The 24,096-nt window shown below is 40.1% G+C and overlaps 1 protein-coding gene across 4 annotated transcripts in view; it reads right to left on the reverse strand.

Annotated features, from left to right (window-relative positions):
- Nucleotides 1-9,887: 9,887 nt before the first annotated feature.
- BTBD3 (BTB domain containing 3) overlaps nucleotides 9,888-24,096 on the reverse strand; it is a 38,407-nt gene continuing 24,198 nt past the window's right edge. For 2 of the 4 annotated variants that reach the window (XM_033185599.1, XM_033185602.1), the window contains exons 2-5: nucleotides 17,895-18,162; nucleotides 17,315-17,405; nucleotides 16,656-16,774; nucleotides 9,888-13,850 (exon numbers count right to left, since the gene is read on the reverse strand). In XM_033185599.1, coding sequence (XP_033041490.1) covers nucleotides 12,818-13,850; nucleotides 16,656-16,774; nucleotides 17,315-17,405; nucleotides 17,895-18,162 — 1,511 coding nt within the window. In that variant the 3' untranslated portion in view covers nucleotides 9,888-12,817. Of the gene's footprint in view, nucleotides 13,851-16,655; nucleotides 16,775-17,314; nucleotides 17,406-17,894; nucleotides 18,717-24,096 lie in introns of all 4 variants that reach the window. The other 2 variants (XM_033185601.1, XM_033185600.1) reach the window with 2 other exon arrangements.

A 24,096-nucleotide genomic window follows, 5' to 3' on the forward strand; every position in this document is an offset into this window, starting at 1 on the left:
AAAGTGGACAGGAAAGAAACTGACACCATCTTCTGGACTCCGGGTATTTCTCAAGCTGCTGTGAGCAAGACAAGGCACTTTCTGGTGAGCAACAAAGTCCACACATCTTTTCAGCTGCTGCAAGAACTGAGGGCAGTGCTCCGTGGAAGGAGTCAGGAGGGGCCTGGTTTCTCACCTCTTCTCTTTATCCTGAATGGCTGGTGGATCTGGCCTGCACTCCAGGCCCTAGTTGGAGGCCCAGCAGCTGAAAAACCCCCAAGGAAGAGATCTACAAAGATCATTCACGGGACTCCAGCCAAGGCTTGGCAAATCCACAAAGGCTCCTTATAGAGTTTGGGCAGTAGGCCACCAAGGTCTAACAGAGACACTTCCCTACCCCTGGCAGCTTGTCACTGTGCGACATCCCCCACTTCACCCAAAAGAAGCTGACTCCTTTCCTTCATCCCTCTTCCAACAGCTTTGCATCTCAGAGGAAATGCTCTGGCTCTTGCTCTCTTGCTCTCTCTCCTCTCTCTCTGTGCTCACTCCCTTTTGCACCCCCAGTCCTTTCATGATTTATTTTGCCTGCGGCTATTGCTTGGCTATGGTTTGCTCCCACCAACACTCATGTTGAAGTTTAATTGCCAGTGCAGCAGCATTAGAAGGTGAGGCTGAATGGGTAATTTTGTGGTCACAGGGACAGATCCTTTACCAATAGATTAATGCCATCTTGTGAGAATGAGTGAGTTCCTGCTCTCTCGGGAATGGATTAATTACTGCAAGAGCCGGTTGTTGTAAAGCAAGTTTCTTCCTCATGTGTGGTCCCTCTTTGCACACACCTGCTCGTCTTTCTGCTTCTCTGCCATGTCTTGATGCAGCATATGGTTCTCTTCAGAAACTGAGCAGATGCCAGTGCCATGCTCTTGGACTTTCCAGAATCATGAGCTAAATAAACCTATTTTCTTTATAAATCACCCACCCTACCACACTCTGTTATAGCAACACAAAATAAACTTAAGACACCTGTGCTATCCTGTTTATAGTTAGGCCACATCCATGCTCCTTTCTGGACTTTTCTTGAGTCAGAGGCCAATGTGACTTGCATATATGGAAGATATGGTTTTACTGATCTAGTAACTGTTTAACTGACATGGTGGGTGTTTCTTCGCAACTACATGAAAAAGTTCAGTCCACTTACTACCTGGACTCTGTCTCCGTAAAGGAGGCATTAAAGAATGACAAGAAAACCCACCACAAACATCCGAAAAATACCAAGTAGAGCTTTCTTGCACATATGTTATGTGTATACATTGGACCGTATTAGAAATAGATGTAACTACCTCTGCTTGGTTATGCTTTCTTGGGGTGTTTGTCTTTATGGGAAGATGGGTTCCTCCTGAATGTAGCAGGGGAGGGTAACAAAAAGCGGGTGAGAAGCTTTAACATTCCACAGCTGGGAAGAGAAGTGTCCTCAACTGCAGCCCTAGTTTTCTGATTGGGGTGAGTGACGGAGCCAGTCTCTCAGAAGCCACCATCGCATGTGACTCCCATTCACATTGAATGCTACCACTAATGCAAGCTATACCTACAGTCATGGCATTTTTATAGGAGGTAAAACCACTCATTGGTGAACTTGAAAATATTTATACTATATCACAATTGCTCTGTTTTAATATATCTTTAAGATAAGTGTTAAATATACCTTCATTTAAGATAGATAAAATAAGTGTTCAAAGCCCAAACAAGTTAAATTTCTTGAGCTGCCCTCTCTCGATTTCTGGTAAACCTGTGTGGCCAATAAAATCTCAAATCTGGGGAAGGAATGGAGTGATTTAGCAACTCTGTAGTTGACTTTTTGGCTGTTTAATAAGTAAACATGATTTCTCAGTAAGTGCTACAGCCTGAATGTCTCTGTGCTTTCAAAACTCTTATGTTGAAATGCTAACCTCCAATGTGATGGTATTATGAGGTGGGGTCTTCAGGTAGCAGGAGGTAGTTAGGTCAGGAGGGTGAAGCCTTCATGAATGGATTAGTACCCTTAGAAAAAAGCCTGAGGGACTCTTTGCCCCTTTCATCCTGTGAGGTTACATCAGGAAGATGCCACCTGTGAACTACAGAGTGGACTCTCACCAGACACTGAATCTGCTGGCACGTTGATCTTGAAATTCCAAGCCCCAGAACTGTAAGAAATCAATTTCTCTTGTTTATCAACCACCTAGTTGTTTTGTTATCATACGCTGAACTGTCTAGGACAGTAAGGAATGCAGGATCTGAGACACTCCAGAAGTCAAAACTTTTGGTTCTGTGGAAGAAGGACAGTGAGAAAGCAGCCAGGACTTCCCTCCAGGGCCATTGGCAGAGGAGGGTGCTTCAGAAAGGAAAGAAACACAAACAAGATCAACGGCATTGTTGTACTTCCCCCAAGACCACAGAGCAAGGAGCTGACGTGCAAATGCATGTGCAAACTATCAAAGGGAAACAAGACACACTAGTGTAGGAAAGTCACATAAGAAACCTATTCTGTTGAGGAGCCCTTGGTGATACGGTCAGAAAATGCAGAGAAGATTAAGGAACTCCTTGTCAAACACTGCTTAGGAGTTAAGGGTGATGTGCCCAGACCAGTGGCTCATGAACTAGCCATATCTAGACTTTCCCCATGTGCTGAACTTTCCCAGGTTGAACACTGAGAGTTGGGCCCATGTCAAGGAACCCTGAAGAGAAGAAATGGGAGAGAAGCTCTAAGCAAAAAGCTATGTGAGGCTTCTCACTAATCTGAGCCCCATCCTTCCTCCTTCTTCCAGCCAATCCTCCTTCTGCAGTTCTCTCTGACTCCAAGGGTTGGCTGGACTGTTTTCTCAAAGCACACAGTCTTGCCCCATATTCCTGTACCTGGAAGAAGCATGAACCATCTAAGGTTTCCTTTGGGGTGTTGCTGTGAACAGTAATAAAACACAGAGGAGAAAAGATCCTTCCTCTTCACCTCCACAACCTTTTTTTGCTTTACTAGGGCCAGGTTTCCTGGGTTAAATTGTGCAGTGAAGCGAACAGCGCAGTATATGAAAATGGAAGTAAGGTCATAAGTGACAAGATAAAAATTATATCTAATGAGGAGTTTACTAATTCCAAATGCAAGTTCCAGCTTCAGGAGTCAGAGCTTGGGGGTGAGAGATACAGTCCAGTGAAAAGCTACAGCTGTGGCTGGAGGGTTGGGGCCTGAGAAGCAACTCTTATCAGCAGAATCAACCAGTTACATGGGAGGAGAACTGCCACATGGATATTTGGACAGTTTATGCTGAGTATGAAGGAGAATTCTCCTCCTTTCCTCTATAAAACCTTCAGTAAAATCTTCAGTTCACTAATGCTTTTTCTGCAAGTAGATTCTCTTGTGGATAACTTCAAGTGGCGTTAAGTCTCGGGTCCAGGTTGAAAAGGAGCAGAGTGAATATCTGTAGGCCTCTCCAAGCCTAGGTTAAAGTTGTGGCTGCTTGACTGTATATATGGCCAAATATGCCATCCTTCTTTGTACCCACAGTCCTGTCTGTGTGACTTGCAGCCCTTTTCAGTAAAGAAGTCTAATTCTCTACCCCACGCACCTGGGAGGCCTTGTGACTTGCTTTGGCCAATAGAATGCAGCGGAAGTGACAATTTACGAGTTTTGAGCCAAAGTCTTTTTTTTTTTTTTTTTTTTTAGACGGAGTCTCGCTCTGTCGCCCAGGCTGGAGTGCAGTGGCCGGATCTCAGCTCACTGTAAGCTCCGCCTCCCGGGTTCCCGCCATTCTCCTGCCTCAGCCTCCGGAGTAGCTGGGACTACAGGCGCCCGCCACCGCACCCGGCTAGTTTTTTGTATTTTTTAGTAGAGATGGGGTTTCACCGTATTAGCCAGGATGGTCTCGATCTCCTGACCTCGTGATCCGCCCGTCTCGGCCTCCCAAAGTGCTGGGATTACAGGCTTAAGCCACCGCGCCCGGCCTTGAGCCAAAGTCTTAAGAGGCCATATGTGTTTCTTCCTGTTGCATGTGATATTTTTGTGCCTCCACCACAGCCATGAAGATGTGCTTGGGCTAGCTTGCTGGAAGATGAGAGACAATCAGATTAAACCTGCCCTAGCAGAAGGCAGTCAACCATCACACATGTGAGTAAGCCCAGTCAAGACCTGCAAAGCTGCCTAGACAACCTGTGGAAGCACAATTGCGTTGTAATATGTGATTAAGGTGTTGTGTTTGTTTTGTATTATATGGGCAACAGAAAGCTGACACAAACGTATTTTAATTTTAACATTCTGGGTGGTAGGTCAGAGGCAAGAAGGAAAAAGACAGAGATTGGGGCTAAAGAACAGGCTGGACAGGGGCCCTGTGGAGCCTAGTGGGCAGATAAGTCAGCTTGGCTTTGGAGGCTGGGAGAGAATGCACTGCAAGCCAGCACCTATCTGGAGGAAGTGCAATGGTTACCGAGACAGTCCCAAGCATGGGCAGGCAATAAGACCAGGTCATGGTGATCAGACCATTAAGTAGGTGGCATGTCAAGTGCATGAGTTGGAATCAGCACACTGCTGATCAGACGGGATCTCTGGGCCTCTGAGAAGCAGATGGAAGGATGAGGGTATAGGGAGATGAACAGGCAGGAACCAGGTCAACTAGCAGAGATCAGAATCAAAAAGTTAAGAGTCAGAGACTGGGCCTTTGATAGCCCCACTGCACCCTGGGTATCTCATCTTCACACTTCTAGGATCTTCATCCTTCTCCCCATCCCCTGACCCCTGTGGTCTTCATTGGCATGGCTCTCACTGCCCTAACTGCTCCTCTGGCCTCCAGCATGATCCAGTCTGTTTTTCCCAGATGCAGATGGTGGTTTTGTTGGAGTTGGCTCCAGGGTCATGGGTTCAGGGTATAAGCACCAGACTGATTTCCCAAAGTATGTGGTGCCAGGGTCCCCAGCAAGAATCACAGTGCTGAAGCTGGAAGTCCATGTGGCGACAAAGGAAGGTTCCAGGATTTGTCTACATCAGGGTTCTCAACCTTTCACGCACATTGGGAGAAACCTGACTCCCCGTCTGCAGCTTCATATAAACAAACGGGACTGGCTGTGCCCAAGACCTCCTAAATGAGAATCTCTGGGGAAAGATTGGAGGATGCTCTTACAGGTTTACTTTGCAAAATAGAGGAGAATCTGGTCCTGAAAAGGGGACAGAGAATTAGCTTCTGGGATCATAGAGCCCTAGGAAGTCCAAGTGCTGGCTCACGAACTGAGACTGCAGATGGGGACATTCGTAGGGAAGACAGAGATGAAGTGTCAACAACCATGGGTACACCCAAATAAAGTTGTGAGTGCTTCGGGCGCACCTGTGTTTACTTGAATAAAAACAATTAGCCATTCAAATATTCCCTGTAACATTCACATTACTTAAAATAAAGGTCAAACCTGCCCTCAACACATAATAATGTCAATGCTAAAACTGATTTCAATCTCAAAATATTTGGAGAAGGGGCTGTATCTAAAATTGCCTAAGACTGTAGGCCACAAAAGGACCTTATTTTGACTCTAGCATAACTAGTAAAGGTGATATTAATATTAATACTTTTTTCCTGCAAAAGAGACTCTTCTTGGAAAATGTCTCAAAAACTTGTTATGCACACACACGTTCAGCTTTTACAAAGTAATTTTCTGAGAAATCCTACACAATTCTCTAGCAGAGAAGCTGTCTGATGTGCTAGAATCCATCTAATCAGAATAAATCATTCCTATCTCATTAATATGACAAAATTGAAATATTTATAAGAAGTTTGGTTAGAGTATGAGATTCCTCAATAACCCAGCTCTCTGTGGCTTTATATTCTCCCTAACTATTGACCATAGCAATTTCAAAAAGCAACAAAATCACTTTTTAATTGTCTGCATTGATCCAAATTGTTAAATGTATAAACTATAAGTAAACAGGTTCTCATAAATGCAAATGAGGCAAGTGTATGGGTTTAATCTGTGGCTTTTAACATTTTGTTTCACTTAATGAACACTTATGTGGCACTTCCTGTTTGCCAGGTACTATTGTATGTGCTTTAGAAATAATGTATTTCATAGTCATGATGACCATTTTGAGAAAGCGTATTGTTACTGCCGTCATTCTTGAGGGAACTGAGGCTCAGAGAGGTGAAGTAACTTCTCCGAGGTCACCTGCTGTTAGAGCCATGGTCAAAACCAGGCCGTGGTCTGGCTCTAGGGTCTGAGCTATTAACCTCTACCCTGTGGACTCTTGTTTTACCTTCTTCCTAAAAGATTGTAAAGGCACAATCAAGGGTGGATATCTACATACCACTACCTACAGAGGATGGTAGAGAAAAAACTGTTGGCCTTCCCCCTCCATAGGATAAATGTAAGGCAAGAGGTTGTGTCCCACTTCAGCAAGCCCTTTTCTGACTGGATATTGAAAACCCCACTGCACCCTGGGGATCTCCCCTCCACACTTGTAGGACCTCCATCCTTCTCTCCATCCCCGGCCCCTCTGGCCTTCACTGGCATTGGCATGGATCTCTCAGCCCGAACTGCTCCTTTCCTCCAGCCTGATCCAGTATACCCTTCCCAAAGCTGTTTCTAAAACACCAAACTGTTGTTTTCTGTATACTCGAATCTCTATGTCACTGATTTATTTTGTGGATAACAGTCAGATAATTTAGCTGAATCCACAAAGTGCTTACTTCACGCCTCTGCCCAGTTGATCATCCTACTCCAAACCTGGCACACAGTAGGTGGCCTCATTCTTCCACAGGTTCCCTTTACTGAACTGTATTAAGCTGTCTGCCATTCTGTCCCCACTGATATTTCCTCTTCCAGAATTCCCTTCATCCCCCTCCTTCCCCCTCATGACAATTCGCATCACCAGTCTTCACGAAGATCATTCTAATGCATCCTTTATAACCTGGCTCAAGCATCATTTCCTCTGGGAAACTTCCTGTTCTACCCCAAGGCATGCCGCATCACCTCTTACTGGTCGCTGACTCTCCGGCACCTCTGTGACTGCCTGGGATGAAGCAAAGGATCAATAAATGATTGGTGAATGAATGAACGGTGGGTTGATCCCTTGAATGATTCATTAAACCTTCTATCTCTTCTAGGGAGCTAAATTATGCAACAAAATAAAAAAAAAATTCTTTATTCCATTAATGCCTCCAAATGTTCTTGGAGTTTTTCTTGAAGACTGAAGATCTATGACAGCCTTTAATTTTGAATTAACGTTCAGTGCACTGTATCAATACAATTATAAGGGGTGCCAAAATAATTTAAATAATTTAAAGTTTAGTATTTTTTAAGACAAGCACAAAAATGAAAATTCCCTAAGACAACTAGAATGTCTTTCAAAAGCACATTTTTACATACCCTACAGTATAGCAGAATGTACCCTCTGCTTCAAGCTTTGAAAGATTTGTGCTTCCCTAAATAGTCACTATCTTTCTTTTGACTTTTTGAATATAGTTTAGGAAAGAAACTTCATATTGTATAGCCACAGTAAAGGCTGCTACATATCAAAATTTTTTTTTTTTTTTGAGACGGAGTCTCACTCTGCCGCCCAGGCTGGAGTGCAGTGGCGCAATATCTGCTCACTGCAAACTCCGCCTCCCGGGTTCACGCCATTCTCCTGCCTCAGCCTCCCAAGTAGCTGGGACTACAGGCGCCCGCCACTACGCCCGGCTAATTTTTTTGTATTTTTAGTAGAGACGGGGTTTCACTGACCAGGATGGTCTCTATCTCCTGACCTCGTGATCCGCTCGCCTCGGCCTCCCAAAGTGCTGGGATTACAGGCGTGAGCCACCGCGCCCGGCCCATATCAAAATGTTTTATAGACTTTCCTAGTTTCTCACTAAAAGAATCTTCATACTCCAGGCTGCTCACTGATTTGCTGCAGTACTCCATGTGGAAGCTAACATAGAGGCCACTAGTATGACTTATCTTTAATTTCTTTCAGATGTAATTTTACTCTAAAACCATTGAAATCAAAGAGAGGTTTACTAAATATAAAACTGCCCACCAGTCATAAAAACAAAAATATGTCTTAATTTGAAGTAACTTTCCGTACTGTTGTCACATGAAGTGAAAAAGGACACCATCCTTGTAGTAACTCTGAACACATGCCCACTCTGGTTACTACCAACAGCTTAAAGGGAGATCTTAAGAGTATTGTTTAAGGGCTAGTAGTCTAATAGGTAACTTTTATTATGTCCTACGCGCAGATGTATTTAAAGTACAGGTTTGACAAAGAGTGGGTTGTTTTGTTTCACTACATGCCTTGAGGTTAGGGACTTTTTGGATGGCAGAGCATAAAACAGCAGCATCTGCTAGTAAAACTGCTGTCCACTGGACACTGAAGTAGATGGGCATGTAAACAATGATCATGAGGATAGTTCGGATCGGCAAACATAGGAATTACACCTTCCCTACTGCCCTTCACATCTCAAAAAAAGTTTAAGAGGCATCAGGGGGAGATGCCCAAGTTCGGAAAGTGTGCATTCTCCAGAGACCAATCCGTAGCTGCCAGTGCCTTACACTGCTTGAAGTGTGGCAGGGTTGGCCACAACTTCACTTCTTCTTCACAGGTATTTCCATCTCACCTACCTGGCAATTTCTTAGTTGAGAAACTTTTCACCAGTGTTTATGTTGGTTATGGAAATAAATGAAGAAGCTATTTTTGGAAATTTTCCCTGGTATTAGTTTTTTAGAACACATATTCTGAAAAGAAGAGGGTAAGTGAAGCGTAGACCAAAGGGAATAGTTGGTCAATAAATGTAAATGGTTCCGTAAAAATGTTGAAAATGTACTGAGGAATCCACAGTGTGTTCATCTTCACTGAAGCACCTCAAAGGCACTCAAAACCCTGCTCTAATATAAACACTTAACTACAGGTTTTCAGGGCAACTTGCTTGTTTTGGCCTCCACATTTTATACCATTTAGTTCCTTAGGAATGCTTTCCTCCTTCCTGTTTTCTTCCAAGTGTAAGGCCTTGGCTTTCACAGACAAGTTATAGAGTCAACTGGGAAGACAGTGTACTTTCCTTGACATGTAGATCCCGAGTTCCAACAATGAAGGATTGTTCCCAATTGTCTTGACATAATGAAAACAAACATATATGGATTAAGTGGCAACAAAGAAGAGATAATGGCTAAGGCTTTCTGGGATTAAAGATCTTGGTAACTCAGGTTATAACTGTGATTAAACTGATGAGAGTGGGGAGTTCCAGTGTCTTTGTTCTTTGGAGTAATTCCAAAACTCCCATGGGCAGGTAGGCTACGGAAACTGAACCCTGAGTAGATGAATTGGTTAAGCAAATATACAGGGTTTCACACAAAACTGCAGTAGAAAAGCATCAGAAACTGCAGGGAAAAAAAAGTGTATGTGTGTAATTATGTATGAGTATGTGGATGTGTGTGTATATAAATACTTGATATAAAGAAATATAATGGAAAACTAGTTGAGCATGTAAAAACTATATTCAAAATTCTTACATGCCATTTTTTTTAATTCCTAGACTTAAACTACCATAACAAAGGAAAAAGCAGCATTGGTCATATCAGAAGCCAGATGTCATTCAGTATCAACACACTGCTTAGTACAGGAAGATCCAAACACTTGAGCAACTATAGCTTCAGAATACCGGCCAACCATGAATTCCATAACAGAAATATAAATGCATCCATTCACTCCTCATTAACAGTCAGACTTTGAACAATGCAAGTCATTAACATATTCATTGTTCTGCTATCCTTTTGCCTCAAATTTTTACTTCTTTAGGGATCAAAGATATCTGAACACTTAGCTAACAAATGCCCCTGCGAAACCATCTCTGCAAAATGTAGTGGCATCAAAGTGCAGAATGAATTTTTGACTATTTCAAGGGTGTGACAAAAACACTAAGGAAAACAAATCTATGAACTAGTTTTATTTTATTTGCATTTAACATGATTATACACATTCATGTGTCTAACAAGATCTGCACTGTTACATTAAAAATACAGTACAATAACATTCAACATGAGGTACTTCATATTTATGTATTTTTTCCTTCATAAATAATGCTGTAAGCTACTAAATTCAAGCACACTGATGCACAAGTGGCTACAGTGTCTTGAATTAGCTGAGCTTATTTAAACACCTTAATAAACAAAAAAGACATTCAGTGCAATAATTATGTAGAAATTAGACCATTTACTTAAATACTATTTTAAGATATGCTTAAAGAATGTCACATTAGAACTGCTAGCCTAGTTCCCCTTTATCCCCAGGATGAACAACGACAAAGACTGCCAGCCAGATACATCGGGGAAAAGCATCTACAGTGTATTCTGCTTAATAAAGTTGTGTTTAGAGTAGAGTTGCCTGCTTCGTTAGAACAATGGTTTCTAGTTTTAAAAGCTACAAAATCCAAGATTACGAAAGAAAATAAAGCAAGCACATTAGCCTTCATTCCATTTCATTGAAAATGCATAAAGGAGAATAGGGTTTAAAATGTAAAACTTCTTACTCTAAATACAATTTTCAAATTTTACCCACAGCTCTCGGTACCAGCCAATCAGATGGTAGATTTTTTTTGAAAGTAATAACAATTAACATAAAATTACATTATACACAGTGTACAGGAGTTCACACGACTTTCACCAGCAGCTCGCTAGTCACATGGAGGCAGCAAGCTAACACGGGCACTGACAGTGAGTATTAGTGAATGAACGCTCTGCACTCGAAGACTATCACACCCACCTCAACAATCTGATAGGATGCAATTGAAGTTTCTTCTCTGGCTTAAAAACAAGTGCCTTCTTATAAGGTCTACCAACTTGCACGGTAGCTATGAGTTACTGAAATGTTTGACCATAACTTAAAAACCGAATCTTTTGTAGAAGTGTGCTTTCTAATTGAAAATGTACCTTTGTACATCAATGCTTTGCCAAACTACCTGTCAGCTCCCTAATAAGAAATAACTATAATTTTAGAAAGTTGTCCTGGAAATACTAATCTATAATCATCAGTAACACCTTTTCATCATCAGTGCTAATAGATGTAGGCAATGGCAAGAGTGATTAAAACATTTCCAATAATCCAGTGTTCTCCTCCCTCAGGGAAGTCAGCTGAAGGCAACAAGCCCACATCTACAGGGGAAGAAGTGGCCCAGAGGCATAGTGAATAAGTAAGGGCAGTCACTTATGGGCCTTGCTAGGGCCAGCAGGAGGACCATTACTGTCTTACCTCTTACTAGCCAGGTAGAGAGGAGACAGTTCCTGAGCTGGCAAACACACTTGCATGCGCACGGGTGCACAGGCACACACACACCCCAGGACTAACTCCTGGCTCCAGACAAGCCAGTTTCAGGCTTGCAGAGCAGGAGCAGGAGGCGGCCAAGGACCACACTCTGGGTGGCGGGGGGAAGCCATCTCAGGATCACACTGAGCAGGAGAGCTGCCCAGAAACACATGGATACTTCAACTGGAAGTGAACACACTGGACACTGCCAGGGACACAGGCACTAAACCAGCACAAGCCAGCAGCGAAGGAGAATTTTTTAATAAGCTTTTCCCTCCTTTGTTTACATTATCTGTGGACAAGAGAGCTAGATGTGATGCTGATGCAGTGAATATTAGGTATAATCAAATGTGTTACTCCAGATCATTTTTTATAAACCGTGCAGGCATATCTTGGCACTTTAAGATGGCCAGGGGCCAGATTCTAGCAGTCTAGGAACAGGACAAAATTAAAATGAACAAATAATATAGTATATAATCAAAGTGGATCAGGTAAAGTAATATTTCAAATTTTAAAAAATGCACAAAGGTATCTCATTACATTAAATGTAGTGCTACAAAACTAGTTGCTACTCCATTTGTATAAAGAATTGTTTGGTCCTCTTTTAATGGGGAGAAAGAAAATAGAAATTCTACACAGTATGACTTATACAAATAAGCAAACAGTGGGGATCAAAAGCTAAGTAGAGAGAAGAGTTTGGCTTTTTCAAACTGCATATTCTTATGTATTATCAACTGAATTATTTGCAGTCTGAGTCTTTTTTAGGCTTCCTTTTTAAACTGTCTTAGTTTAAATAAGTAGGACTTTAACTTTTGTCTACTGACAATAAAATGTAAAAATTTACTTCTAAAAGAAGTATCCGTATTGAAATTTTTTGTCTTCTAAACTAAAAGAAAATAAATCTGCTTGTAGAAGTCATGGCCTAAACAAATGCCCCCAATTCCTTATTTTCCAATTTTACATTGATACTCTGAAGTGTTTAATACCCAACAATCTTACGAATTTAGAATTTTTTTAAATCCCAGAAGCAACAAATGTAAAAGGAATAAAACAAGAGCCAAACATGACCACTGTCTACTTTCTAAATTATTACTCATTACAAGGCAAAACTTGTTTCAAAATTGTACACTGAGGTTTATCTGTTTTGGGGGGTAAGAGGAGTTCTTTTTAAAAATAACTCTTGTTATCACTTTATTTCTATTCATCAAATAGCATCCAAAAGGAAATTCAAGGTGATCCAAAATTATCTTCAGAGGGACAAAACTGAGAGGATGGTAGAACGCTTGGGAAAGCACATAATCTCCCCAGGTTCATAGACGTAACTCTAAAAACCACAAAGCCTTAATAAGAACGTTAGCTCTTTTAAGCATATAGTTAAAAGCGGAATGCTGCATTTTTGCCTGTACATAATTAAAAGGTTAAAAGAAATTAGAATCTGCCTACTGCTTCATTCATTACAAATTACCGGCACTGATCACGTAATTGCAGATGAGCTAAGCATCAAGCAAGTTGGAACCAGATGTGTACTTTGGAGCTCCCGCTGCTTCAGGAAGTGAGTTTTCAAGCATAGAATATAAGTTCGGGGATCTGCCCTCCCTGTACCCCAGTGCCATTGGTGCTATCTGAGGAGCACTGAAACTGGACAGTCACTTTGCCACACTGAACTTCTGTCATGCCTTCTTGTCCAAAGTAGCTGAGTTCATTGCCATCCAGTATCACACTGGCTGTGTAGAAGGTGTCTGGCTCAATCTGCACTGGGTATTCAAACCATACTGGAAAGGTATTGCTGGACCCATCTGAGAAGTACTTGCTCAAGTTCTGCCCCAGGACCACGCCCTGCCGCTTAAGTTCAATCTTGGCACTGTATTCTGCAGAACCACAGCTGGAGCCATACAGCCCAAAGCCAGCAATGAATACTCTTTTATCAACTGCAAACTGGATGCTGTCACAGCGACCCCGATAGCGCCACTGGTTGCTTCGATAGGCACATGACTGGAATCGGTGACAGCGCTGGGGGACAAGGCCCTTGCGGGCTTTACTCACAAACTGCAGCTCAGGCTTTTTGGCTGCAGTATACCAGAGGAAGATGTCGTTGGTCTCATTGAGAGTTAATACTCCGGACTGTGCAGCACCATTTGCAAAATCATCGAGGGCCATTGTGGGTATGCGGATCAAGTAAAGTGCCTTTCCTAGGACCTTGCGTTTATTTTCAATGCTCAACGCTAGATCTTGTCGTTGGCATTCTACTTCAGCCCAGTTGAGAGCTGCCTCAAAAACCACAATTTCTTTGGCATTCAGAGTTTCCCTACGGAGAATACTTTCTAGTGTCTGGAAGTCGATATCGCAGAATCCCTCAGACTTGAGAGCTAACTCAGCCTGGGCATCAATCACCTCCCAGCAACGCTGGGTCAGGTCTGGCTCCTCGAACAGGCAGCTCTGAGAAAGGAGCACACAGGCATTCTTGGCACTCAGGCTGGTCTCCAGGAAATTAACACAGGCTCTGGCAAGGTGAGGGACAATGTACTTTTTGGCAGCATAAAGTGTGGCCAGCACTGTGTCAGCAGCCAAGTCAATTTCATCACAATAGATATATCTGTAAAAAGCACATAACATGTAAGTGGAATTTTCACAAAATGAGTACAACCACTCATTTGAAAAGATACAACCACTTTCAAGTTTGTTCTGAGAACATCACCTTATGTGACAGTTATTACAAATATATTTGGAGAGTAAAGGAACATCTGAAACATATTAATAAATTATTAATATTTCAACCCAGTAGTAAAGTTTGTAAAGTAATTAAAGATATTAACTTTGTGCTACCATTCTAGCCTCTATTTTCTAAGCTGCACTCAGTGTCATCTCAACAAAACAGAAGCTATTGAAACTGAAAAAGAACTGCATATTGAATAGTCAACATTACAAAAAAATAGCAAAATTCTATTATATATACTATATTATATTTAATCAATAATAGTCTCATTATATTTTAAGAGCAATTATTGCATCTTCATGCTTTTGGAGTTTTCCTAAACACAAAGTAAAACCTGAGATTAAATATTTTCCAAATAGTTCCAAGTTCAATAGATTATCAAGTATGGACTGCAATACTGTCTTCCAGTTAACTTTACATAGAAAGCAATAGACTTTTTATTTGTTTTTGTTTTTTAAACTCAAAACTCTTCCTTCTCCACACATTCCTTCTACCTTCAGAATTAAAGATTACATTATTTCCAGATATATTTAAAGACAAAGTAGGAAAGCTTAAATATGTATTAATCCTGTGCTTCTGTGAACTGTCCTTATTTCAGGAGATAAAACACTTCACAGGATATACTTTTTGGGAGACAGTGGCACTCTCCCAACGAAGCATGTAAAGGTAGTCATCATCTGCTTCTCTTCTAACTGAGGTCTACAGCTACTTTATCTTGAGTTTTCCTTTAGTTACTGTATTTCACCTTAGCGAAACACATAAAACTTAAGAAATTAGCAATAGCTTCTATAAGAAAGTAAAAAAACACAAGGATGGCAATGAGAAAAATGTCCACGATCACAAATGAAACCTGCCTTTTTGCTCACAGGAACCTTTCTCTTCTCTGATAGGCTAAGTCACCTACTGATGGCAAGGCCACTTGATAAGACACCTGCGACTCAGTGATGCTCTGACCGCGAGCCAGGACCCTGGGGAGGATCCTAGAGCACGGTCAGCACTTTCGAGCTCTTACCCTGGAACTGTCAAGGGGGAGCAGCTGTTCTCTTTTTCTGACAACCCCAGGAATACTGGCTACTCATACTCGATGAAGCAGGCCACCACTTTCACAACTACAGCATTAGAGCAAATGGCACCTGACTCATTTCTGATCTTACATTTTGTGGACTGCATGTATAATTTTATAAAGCTGTATCAACATACTGTAGGCAATGCATCTGTGGGAAAAGATATTTGTCAAATGATTAATCAAATGACTTAGGTGAGATGTAATTCTCTGCCATTCTTGTTTATGTTTCCTAATTATGTATACATCAAGAATGATACAACATCCTACTTGACTGCAGTGAAGACAAAATGCTGAACTAGTGCTAACAATCTCCTCAGCAACAGAAAACGCTGTAAAAAATACAAAGCTGACTTCATGCAGTGGGGATCCTTGCAGGTAAAACTGGTTTCTGTACATACATCTCCAAAAGATTATAAAGGTTAAAAGTAGCAGATTAGTTTACATTTTGGTACTTCACATGCTCACTTGCCTTTAATTTCCCTATCTCCCACTGTGAAAGTTCTTGTCATTGACAATTAGATTTCAATACTGTAATATGAATAAGGAATTAAATACTTTCAGGTTCTAGAACTAATTATAGTACTTATTTTTCAGGAGACAGTAATGTAAGGCAACATTTTAACTATATGTAGGAGTATTGTCCAACTTGTTGACCCACTGAATACTTTTTTCAACAAACATTTTACTTATTCCAATGAACTGAAATCCCTAGAGCAACAGATAACGATAACTTTAAAGTGATATACTTTGCTGTGCTAGAATAAAGATTAGGAAAAATCATATAAATACTATTTAGAATAATAATTAGATTTTGATCACTTGGTGGACTACCACATTGTCTAGTACCATATATGATAAAGAAGCTGATTCTATAACGTCATTAACATAAACTGGAGCCTGCAGGAGATCCACCAGACAGAAAACTATCTTTTTAATAAATATATAACGTATCTTACAGTTTCATATTTCTATATTACAAATGAAAGTCTTTCTGTATAAATCCACATGAAACTGTACGAGACTATTCATATCTTTCTAAGGTTTCCCCTCTAATATCAAATGCAAATACTTTTTACCCTTGAGAGTGTCTGATTTTATATGAGTATGTATATGTATGTGTACACAAAGATCAGATTATTTCAATAGATAGTAAGTTTTTCATTTGCTCTTAGGAGACAATAACTCTTAGAATACTCAGAAATCTCCCAACTGGTGGTACTTAAATAAGGTACTTAATTTCTGAAATTGTGAAACAAGAACATTTACTTCTTCAAAGACTTTTTCACACACAGTGCTTTCAGAGAGAACATCTTCTATTAGATAATGCTAATACCAGAAAGTTATTTGTCTTTAATTATAAGTTGTTAAAAATCAACACTACACATGCCACTTGCTCCCAAATTCTATGTCAAGGTGTGATTATAAATGCTGCGTAATTCCATATGCTTTCCACGGAAAGATAAAGAGTTTTTTTCCAAAAACATTTATAAGGTAAGCAGCACCCTCTTTCTTCATCAGTCTTCTTTTCTGTTATGCAGAACTTAAAATTTAACTGTGAAACCAGCAGGGTACAAATACAGCATACACAAACTCTTTCCAAAAACACGAATGATGCTTACTTCAGCATAGCAAGAAAAGCAGCAGGTTCGACATCTGGTATACGGATTTCATCTTTGTCCTCTGCAAGTTCTCCGTAAAACATCGCATGGAACACAGAGCTCCCAACAGCTAAAACATACTGTGTAGAAAGGGAAATCTTATTTCATACACTAAATTGAAGGCATTTCCAGCAAATCAATGCAGAAAAACAACCCTAAGCAATCAGGTTTAGTAAACATAGCGTACCTAAATCCACTGCTTTGAAAAAGCCAAGGTACACAGGGTAGCTTGCCATGGAAGCATAAGACCATGCTGCTAATTATTTCAAAGCTTTAAGAGATTAACGCACACGTCCCCTCATTACTAAATACATACAATAAAAGCTTACATAACTGATTTCTAGGAGAAGGGTAAACATACAACTTTCCTGACTTGTCACAACAACTTCCCATGACTGGAGGGTTAAGAAGGGATGTGTGAGATATAAAGCAGTATAGAAGGAAACAAAGAAAAAAATTAAGCGTGGCAAAGCCCTCTGGAGAGGGTGCGCTCTCTCCTTAATCGAGTAAAACATGCACTGCCTGACATCGGCAAGCTGCCCACACCAAGTTACAGGCTTATGGAGAGGGTCCCTCTTTGTAAACGTCAGGACTAAACCGGTCATGCAGCTGTTGCTTACTTTGTGTCCTGGCAACCGTTGAGTCCCACCTGGTGGCCCAACCACAAAATGTACATCTGCCATCAAATCATTATTGAACATCACCGCATTTCTATAAACAGAGGCAACTCATTAATTCACAGCAGCCTGCATTTTTAATACCCCCTTCCCCAATATACAAAACCCACAAAAGACTTGCAAGCTAAGCAACAGTTCAGTAACTTCAAGGCAAAACAACAAATAAAGGTTCTAACTAAACAACTGTTCATAATCATTGCAAACACACGAGAAGTAACTAAAGTTTAAAATAAAAGTTATACAAACTTTTAATAAAGCTAAGGACAAATAAAAGGTTCTTATTTTCTATGGCCCACAGACAACCCTGTCACTTAAATGTTGCAGCTTGCAAAAACATTTTTATCTAAGAGGAAAACAGCTGTACTGTTTTGGAAAAGATACAAGGCGATTTTCCATTACCAATAAAAAGCTTCTGGGAAAAGAGGAAACACAGATTTGTGTTAAAATACATTACAGGTTTTGCAAAAGCAGAAACTTCAACACAGGAAAACTTTTAAAGTAAATAGACTAGCCCGACACTTACCTCTCTCTAATGGTGGGATAAAGACCCTGCCAGTTTGGGGCCGGGATAAGGTTGTTGTTACTGAGATTCTGCTGGTGGTACTGCTGGACGCTGGTGCTGCTGGAGTTGGCTGGCTTTTTACGGGGGAATATATCAGCAGCCATCTTCTTCTTTTTAGTCTTCAAGGTAATTATTTCATAACAAACTGGCGGCAACTTGCTGCTGTTGCTACTGCTGCTGCTGGTATTTGCTTTCTTCGAGCTTTTCTTGGACCTGTTCTTTACCGTCTCTGGAAGCATCAAGAAGAAGGTGAGACATTTCATGTTCTTTTCCTTGTCATCTACCATGAGTACAGTGTGTCTCTCTTTAGAGTTAGATATCCCAAATTGGTTTGAACAGCAAGGAAAAGAGATTAGCCCGAGCTAAGAGGTTAACTGAAACCAACAAAGCTGATATTTTGCTGCTTTTCTCAGCCAGGCAAGGTGACCTTTTCACTATGTTGAATAGAAACTGGCTTTAAGTTTTATCCAGTACTGGGTCTGTTAAATATATCCCCATCATGATTCCTGTTTCTCTTATTTGCTCATAAAAATAACTGTTTCCTAGATCACCTGAAAATGCTACACTGCAAAGATGACAGGCACAGAGCTGTAGCACTTGTTTTCTGAATTAGGTTAGCAAGATGGGCTGGAGCTGCGTGTCTGTTCAGCCGGCTGAAGTTGTGTGGTGAATGGATCGGAGGAGAGTAGGTATTACAGCCCTGCAGATGGAGTCAGACAGCCAGTGCTCGGAGCCAATAGCTGAAGTCACCAATCATGATTGGACCAAGCAAAACAGTGACACCTATTGTAACATGCATAGTTCTGATATTAAAGGAACAGCAGTTGCATTTTCTCCTCTACTGTATTTTTAAATAAGATAAATAACATATGAAATATATTTGACAACAGGAAGGGAGGGGTTTATGCCCACAGATTTCTCTTCAGTAGACATACATTATGTTCCCAGTTAAGCAGGATCAATTAACAAAGGGTAGGGACAGACATCTACTCTATATTTCTACTAAAATCTTTTTCCCGGCAGCATTTAGTTTCAAATACTTAAAATCTTCCAGTCTATAAACTGAAAAGCGTTATTAATAGCAAAACACATTTATTACACTTTAAAGGCTAAGGATGTTATTCTTCTTTCTCTTAGCCTCTTTTGAGTGTAAGTCATAGTCTAGTGCTAAATAAGAGAACTGAGGCCATGGGTTCAGTTTACCTCCCAATGTTTTCTAGCTTCTATAATGGACTTTGACAGTAGTCTCAGGTCACAAAATACTGTTAATTAGATTAAGATTATACCAGTACACCTAAGTACACTGAAGCATAAGATATATTCTGGAAGTAAAAATAAGATTCAAATAAAAACAAATCTGATGATCAATGTTTAAAGGTTGTAACTCACTAAAAATATTTCAGATGGGGCCCTGTTCAGGATCTCAAAATTCAACTTAACTGTTAAGGCTACATTTAGTCTTGTCTTAATTTTAAAGAATATAATCCACAACTTCTAACACAGAACCAATAACAAGGCTATTCAAAATGATAAATGTTCGGATTCCACCTAATTAAAATGCAAACAGGTTCTCTCTGCTTTGAATTAAGCTACTATTTGATTTTTATGGGTGTGAGCCCTCCAACAATTTCTACCATTGGTGAGTAAAAAAACCAAAAAAAACCTGCTATAGGTTCTACACATGCTTATTTATTGTAAAGAGGGACTAATGGAAATATTTAATCTCACTCCTATCTATTTGGATCACTCTCATTTGTTCAAAGCAGCCATTTGCTACCCCCCAGGCAAATGCACCCTTCATGACCACAGCCCTCCTTGTTGTAACATTTGTCTGAATAATGACTGCCTGCCACAGTGAGGGCTCAGCAAACAAGAGTTATGATTGTTATTGTTATAATTAATAATCTGCTAAAGTCAGTTACCAGAAATCAGTCTTTAAATCCCTAGAACACTAAATTGAACCAAGAAATATCCTCTTTATTATTGTTATTATTATTATTATTATTTTTTTTTTTTTTGAGGCGGAGTCTCGCTCTGTCGCCCGGACTGGAGTGCAGTGGCCGGATCTCAGCTCACTGCAAGCTCCGCCTCCCGGGTTTACGCCATTCTCCTGCCTCAGCCTCCCAAGTAGCTGGGACTACAGGCGCCCGCCACCTCGCCCGGCTAGTTTTTGTATTTTTAGTAGAGACGGGGTTTCACCGTGTTAGCCAGGATGGTCTCGATCTCCTGACCTCGTGATCCGCCCGTCTCGGCCTCCCAAAGTGCTGGGAGTACAGGCTTGAGCCACCGCGCCCGGCCTATTGTTATTATTCTTAACACCATTTACAAAGCCTCTGTAAGAGAACCACGGCCTTTAGCAGGTACCTGTCTCCATTTTAGATGGATCCTGAAGCACTGCTTATTTATTATGTTTATCATATTCTCAATACCAGAACACACACATACATACAGACACCTCCAAATCATCTTCATACGCACTTTAATGTTAGAGAGGGATCTAGAAACCAGCTTAAAAAGCACATAAAGTCACGAACAAGTAAGCTCCTATTGACCTAATTATTCAGAATAGGGTTAATACTAAAGGATTTCTCTCCTGCTCAAGTGCTACTGAACTTCCTGACCGCTTCCTCACAGGAAAGCCCCCATGCCAGGTAGGCCTTTCTGACTGGGATTAATCTCATAAATATTTCTAACAAATCTAGTATCTGGTTTTTCAGGTCAGAAGTAATCAATTAGAATGGAAAGGGAAACCAGCTGCTTTGAGGCAGACATACTACTAATTGGTAGCTGGATGCAGACAAAAGAGAAAAAACACAAAATACAGATACAAGAACTTAGAAGGGTTTGTGATCTTTACTCATTTTGCATATAGCTCAATATCCATCACCAAGAAGTCTCCAAAAAACATGGCTCTTACACCACTAAGTTAAAGAAAAAAAAGTAAAGTGCATGTAACTTTATGAGAAAGAGAATTATGTAATATTATAGAACAAGTTTTCTAAAATTAAAAATTTCAGTTATTTAGAAAAGTAGGTTTTGTAGAAAATTCTGACAATACTAGTTACATGAAGCAGTGCTAAATGTGAATCATCTAAAACAGTGCTACAAAGAGGGGCATTATTACTCCAATGTATGTAAGGACTGATGAGCATGGCTGTTTAAAATCAAGAGAGAAAAATTATCTGAAAGCTACTTTTTCTTACCACGGTAATAAGGCAGGTAATACAGGTTCTTGCTACTGAAAATGCAGTTGAAGGACCAGCAGCATCTACATGGAGCCTGTTAGTAACCTAGAATCTCAGCCAGACTCTGGATCAGAATCTGCATTTCATATGGTATTCAAGGTTGAAAAAAACCTCACATAGATAACTGCCGACTACTAGATGTCTTCCCAATGATCCAGTACCAACATCTAGTGCCATATGTTGCATTTAACTATTAAGTGAATTGAAAATAATTCAAAATAATTTAATTTGGTTTGAACATTAAAAACTTAACAACCCCTCACATCTTGTTCTGAAATTCTTCTGATTAGGCCCCAAATGTCAAATTCCAGGATTGAGGTGTGCAGACAGCCAACTGAGAGGGACCAAGATATTTTCCGGAAAGGAAGCACAGGCCCCAATTATTTTAAAAGATAATGACAGTGATGATTTCAGCCGGAAAAATAAGGAATTAAAAAATGTCAACTATGAAGCAGACAAATCACTTAGTATTTTTAAATGGTCTACTTCACAATTCTATTTCAACAAATTAGCAATGTAGCATGGTAAAAATCAGCAATCAATCTAGTTCAGTCCTGGCTGGGTCACTTAAAATACAGAAAGGGGAGTATTTGCACAAATCATTTAGCCTTTAAGGGCCTCAGTTTTCCTCAGCTGTAAGATGGAAGAGATTCACCCAGAATGAATGTTTTTCAAACTTTACACTCAATCCACAGTCAGAAATGCATATTATATTCTGACTTAGTACTAAACATAAACACACATACAGGCATACAAATGGAAAGAGATGGTTCAAAAAACAAAACCTACTCTTAGCGTGTTATGATATACAATCTGGTATTTCCTATTTTCTTCTTTCTTCTTTTTAATGTTGGTCATAATCCATTCAACTGATCTCATGACCACAGTTTAATAAACACTGGTCTAGGTTATCTGTAAGGGTATTTAAGGTTTAACACACTAGGTTCTTTTCTAGGGACCACCAGATGATGACAAGTTCATGAAACTCTTCAAACTTCATGTGAAATTGGCAGTACGTGTGCATTTATTTTTCTAGAAAGAGAAGTGACGGCTTTCATCTGCCCTGAGTAACTGCAACCCAGAATACAATAAAATGTTAGGGTTAAAATGTTATAAAACTTTAAGACTTATTTGAATACACAAAATTTTGGTATCACTTTCTTCTTTCATTTCTATTGTCTACTACATTAAATACAAATTATGGCTTCTTTTCCTCCTTGATTAAATATAGTTAAAACTCCATCGGTTGAGTCTGTAACCCAGACACATCACCCACTGGTTTGATGGGTAAAAAAGGATAGCAGCCTGATGCCTACTGCCACATTTTACTCCTAAAATTTCTTTCCAGTTGGCATTTTATCACTTGTTTCTAGACCTCCTGAATTTTAGAGCTGTCTGCCCTAATGAGGTAAATATAGGTCAAAAAGCCCATCAAATTTGTATGAAAGTATTCCCAAAATAAAACATACTGACCAAGCCATGTACTAGGTGTTGGGCATATAGTGGTGAGCAACATTAGAAACCGAACTTAAAAGGTTAGCTAATAATAGTGGGTTTCAGTTGACTTTATAATTGCCAGAAAGCTGAATCACTATTAACTTATTTCCATTCAATTCTCAATCACAACAAAATTATCAACAGAATTTAAGCTCACTTAGATCATCCTTTTCACCACTGGAAGGTTTGTCAGCAATCCTACCTTTATTTAATACAATCTTACATATTCAGTTTGCAGACTTGAATGAGGTTTGAAACTGAAAGGTATTCCAGAAATCATTTAATGCAACTCTTCTCACAGGTATGGCAACTGGGTGTCAGAAGTTTAAGGGGTTTGTGAAAATTCCACAGTAAAGAAGTGGGGCAACACCTGGACTACAAGGCAGATCTTCTGGCTTGTCATGTTGTTTGCTTCGTTCACTCTAATATTCACCCATAGTAATTACCTCACATACTTACAGAATGCTCGATTGTTATATTTCGAAACTACTTTAAAATAAAAAGCTTTCTTGTAAAGTTTACAAAGATGAACACCACGAACATATGTAGTCTGCACCCCTGTAGGGGCACACTACAGGTAAGAATGCGGAAAGGATACTTGTGGAATGAGATGGAAGGAAGGAACCGCAGTGAGGACACTGCTCAAAAACAGAAGAGGCTCTCCAGGTAAAATAAAGTTAGAAACCAGCTATTCACGGTTGACACCAACTTCTATGTCAACAACTAATAATGCTGGCAACTCTTGTTTAACTTGCTCTAACTCTGGACTCCTTGTCTGGACTTGTACATGGTTTACTACAAGGCACCTAAAAAGTAATAGCAGTGAGGTTAACAGAGGTTTAAACAAGGTAAGGTAGACTGAAGAAATACCTACCACTTCCAAAAGTGAGTAACATAACCTCACAGAGGAGAGTAGTTCAACCTGGTAAGTTATGAGGGAATAGTGTTTTGTTTTTGCTTGTTTGTCCCTTCAGTACTGAGCAAAAATTATGCTTTTGATTTGGGAGGTAAAAAGATAAGCAACAAAATGCTGGCAGTCCCCAAAGTCAGCAGCAGCTGCTGGAAAACAGACTATATATGCTTTCTAAATTTGGAAACAAATATGGAGTCAAGTGCTGGCAGCATAGCATAGTGAAAAAAGCAAGAGCCAATGACAAGTGACCTTAAGGTTAGTATCTATGAGCCTCATTTTCCTCAACTGCCAAATGGGGTAATAAGACCCAGCTTCTCCCTCAGGTTTATTGTGAAGGCAAGATTATATGTTTTGTGAAAGCACTTTAGTCAAAAACACTTCACAAAGGTAAGCTCTCACCATTAGCAGCAATTGTCCCCAAAGGAGGAAACGTTTGTGATGCAATCATCTAAAACACAAAAACTCAAAGATTAATCTAGCTCCTCATCCTTGTACTCATTCAGACGGT

Source organism: Trachypithecus francoisi, unplaced genomic scaffold (assembly GCF_009764315.1).
Source record: "Trachypithecus francoisi isolate TF-2019V2 unplaced genomic scaffold, Tfra_2.0 Lachesis_group21, whole genome shotgun sequence".
Taxonomy (NCBI): Eukaryota; Metazoa; Chordata; class Mammalia; order Primates; family Cercopithecidae; genus Trachypithecus; species Trachypithecus francoisi.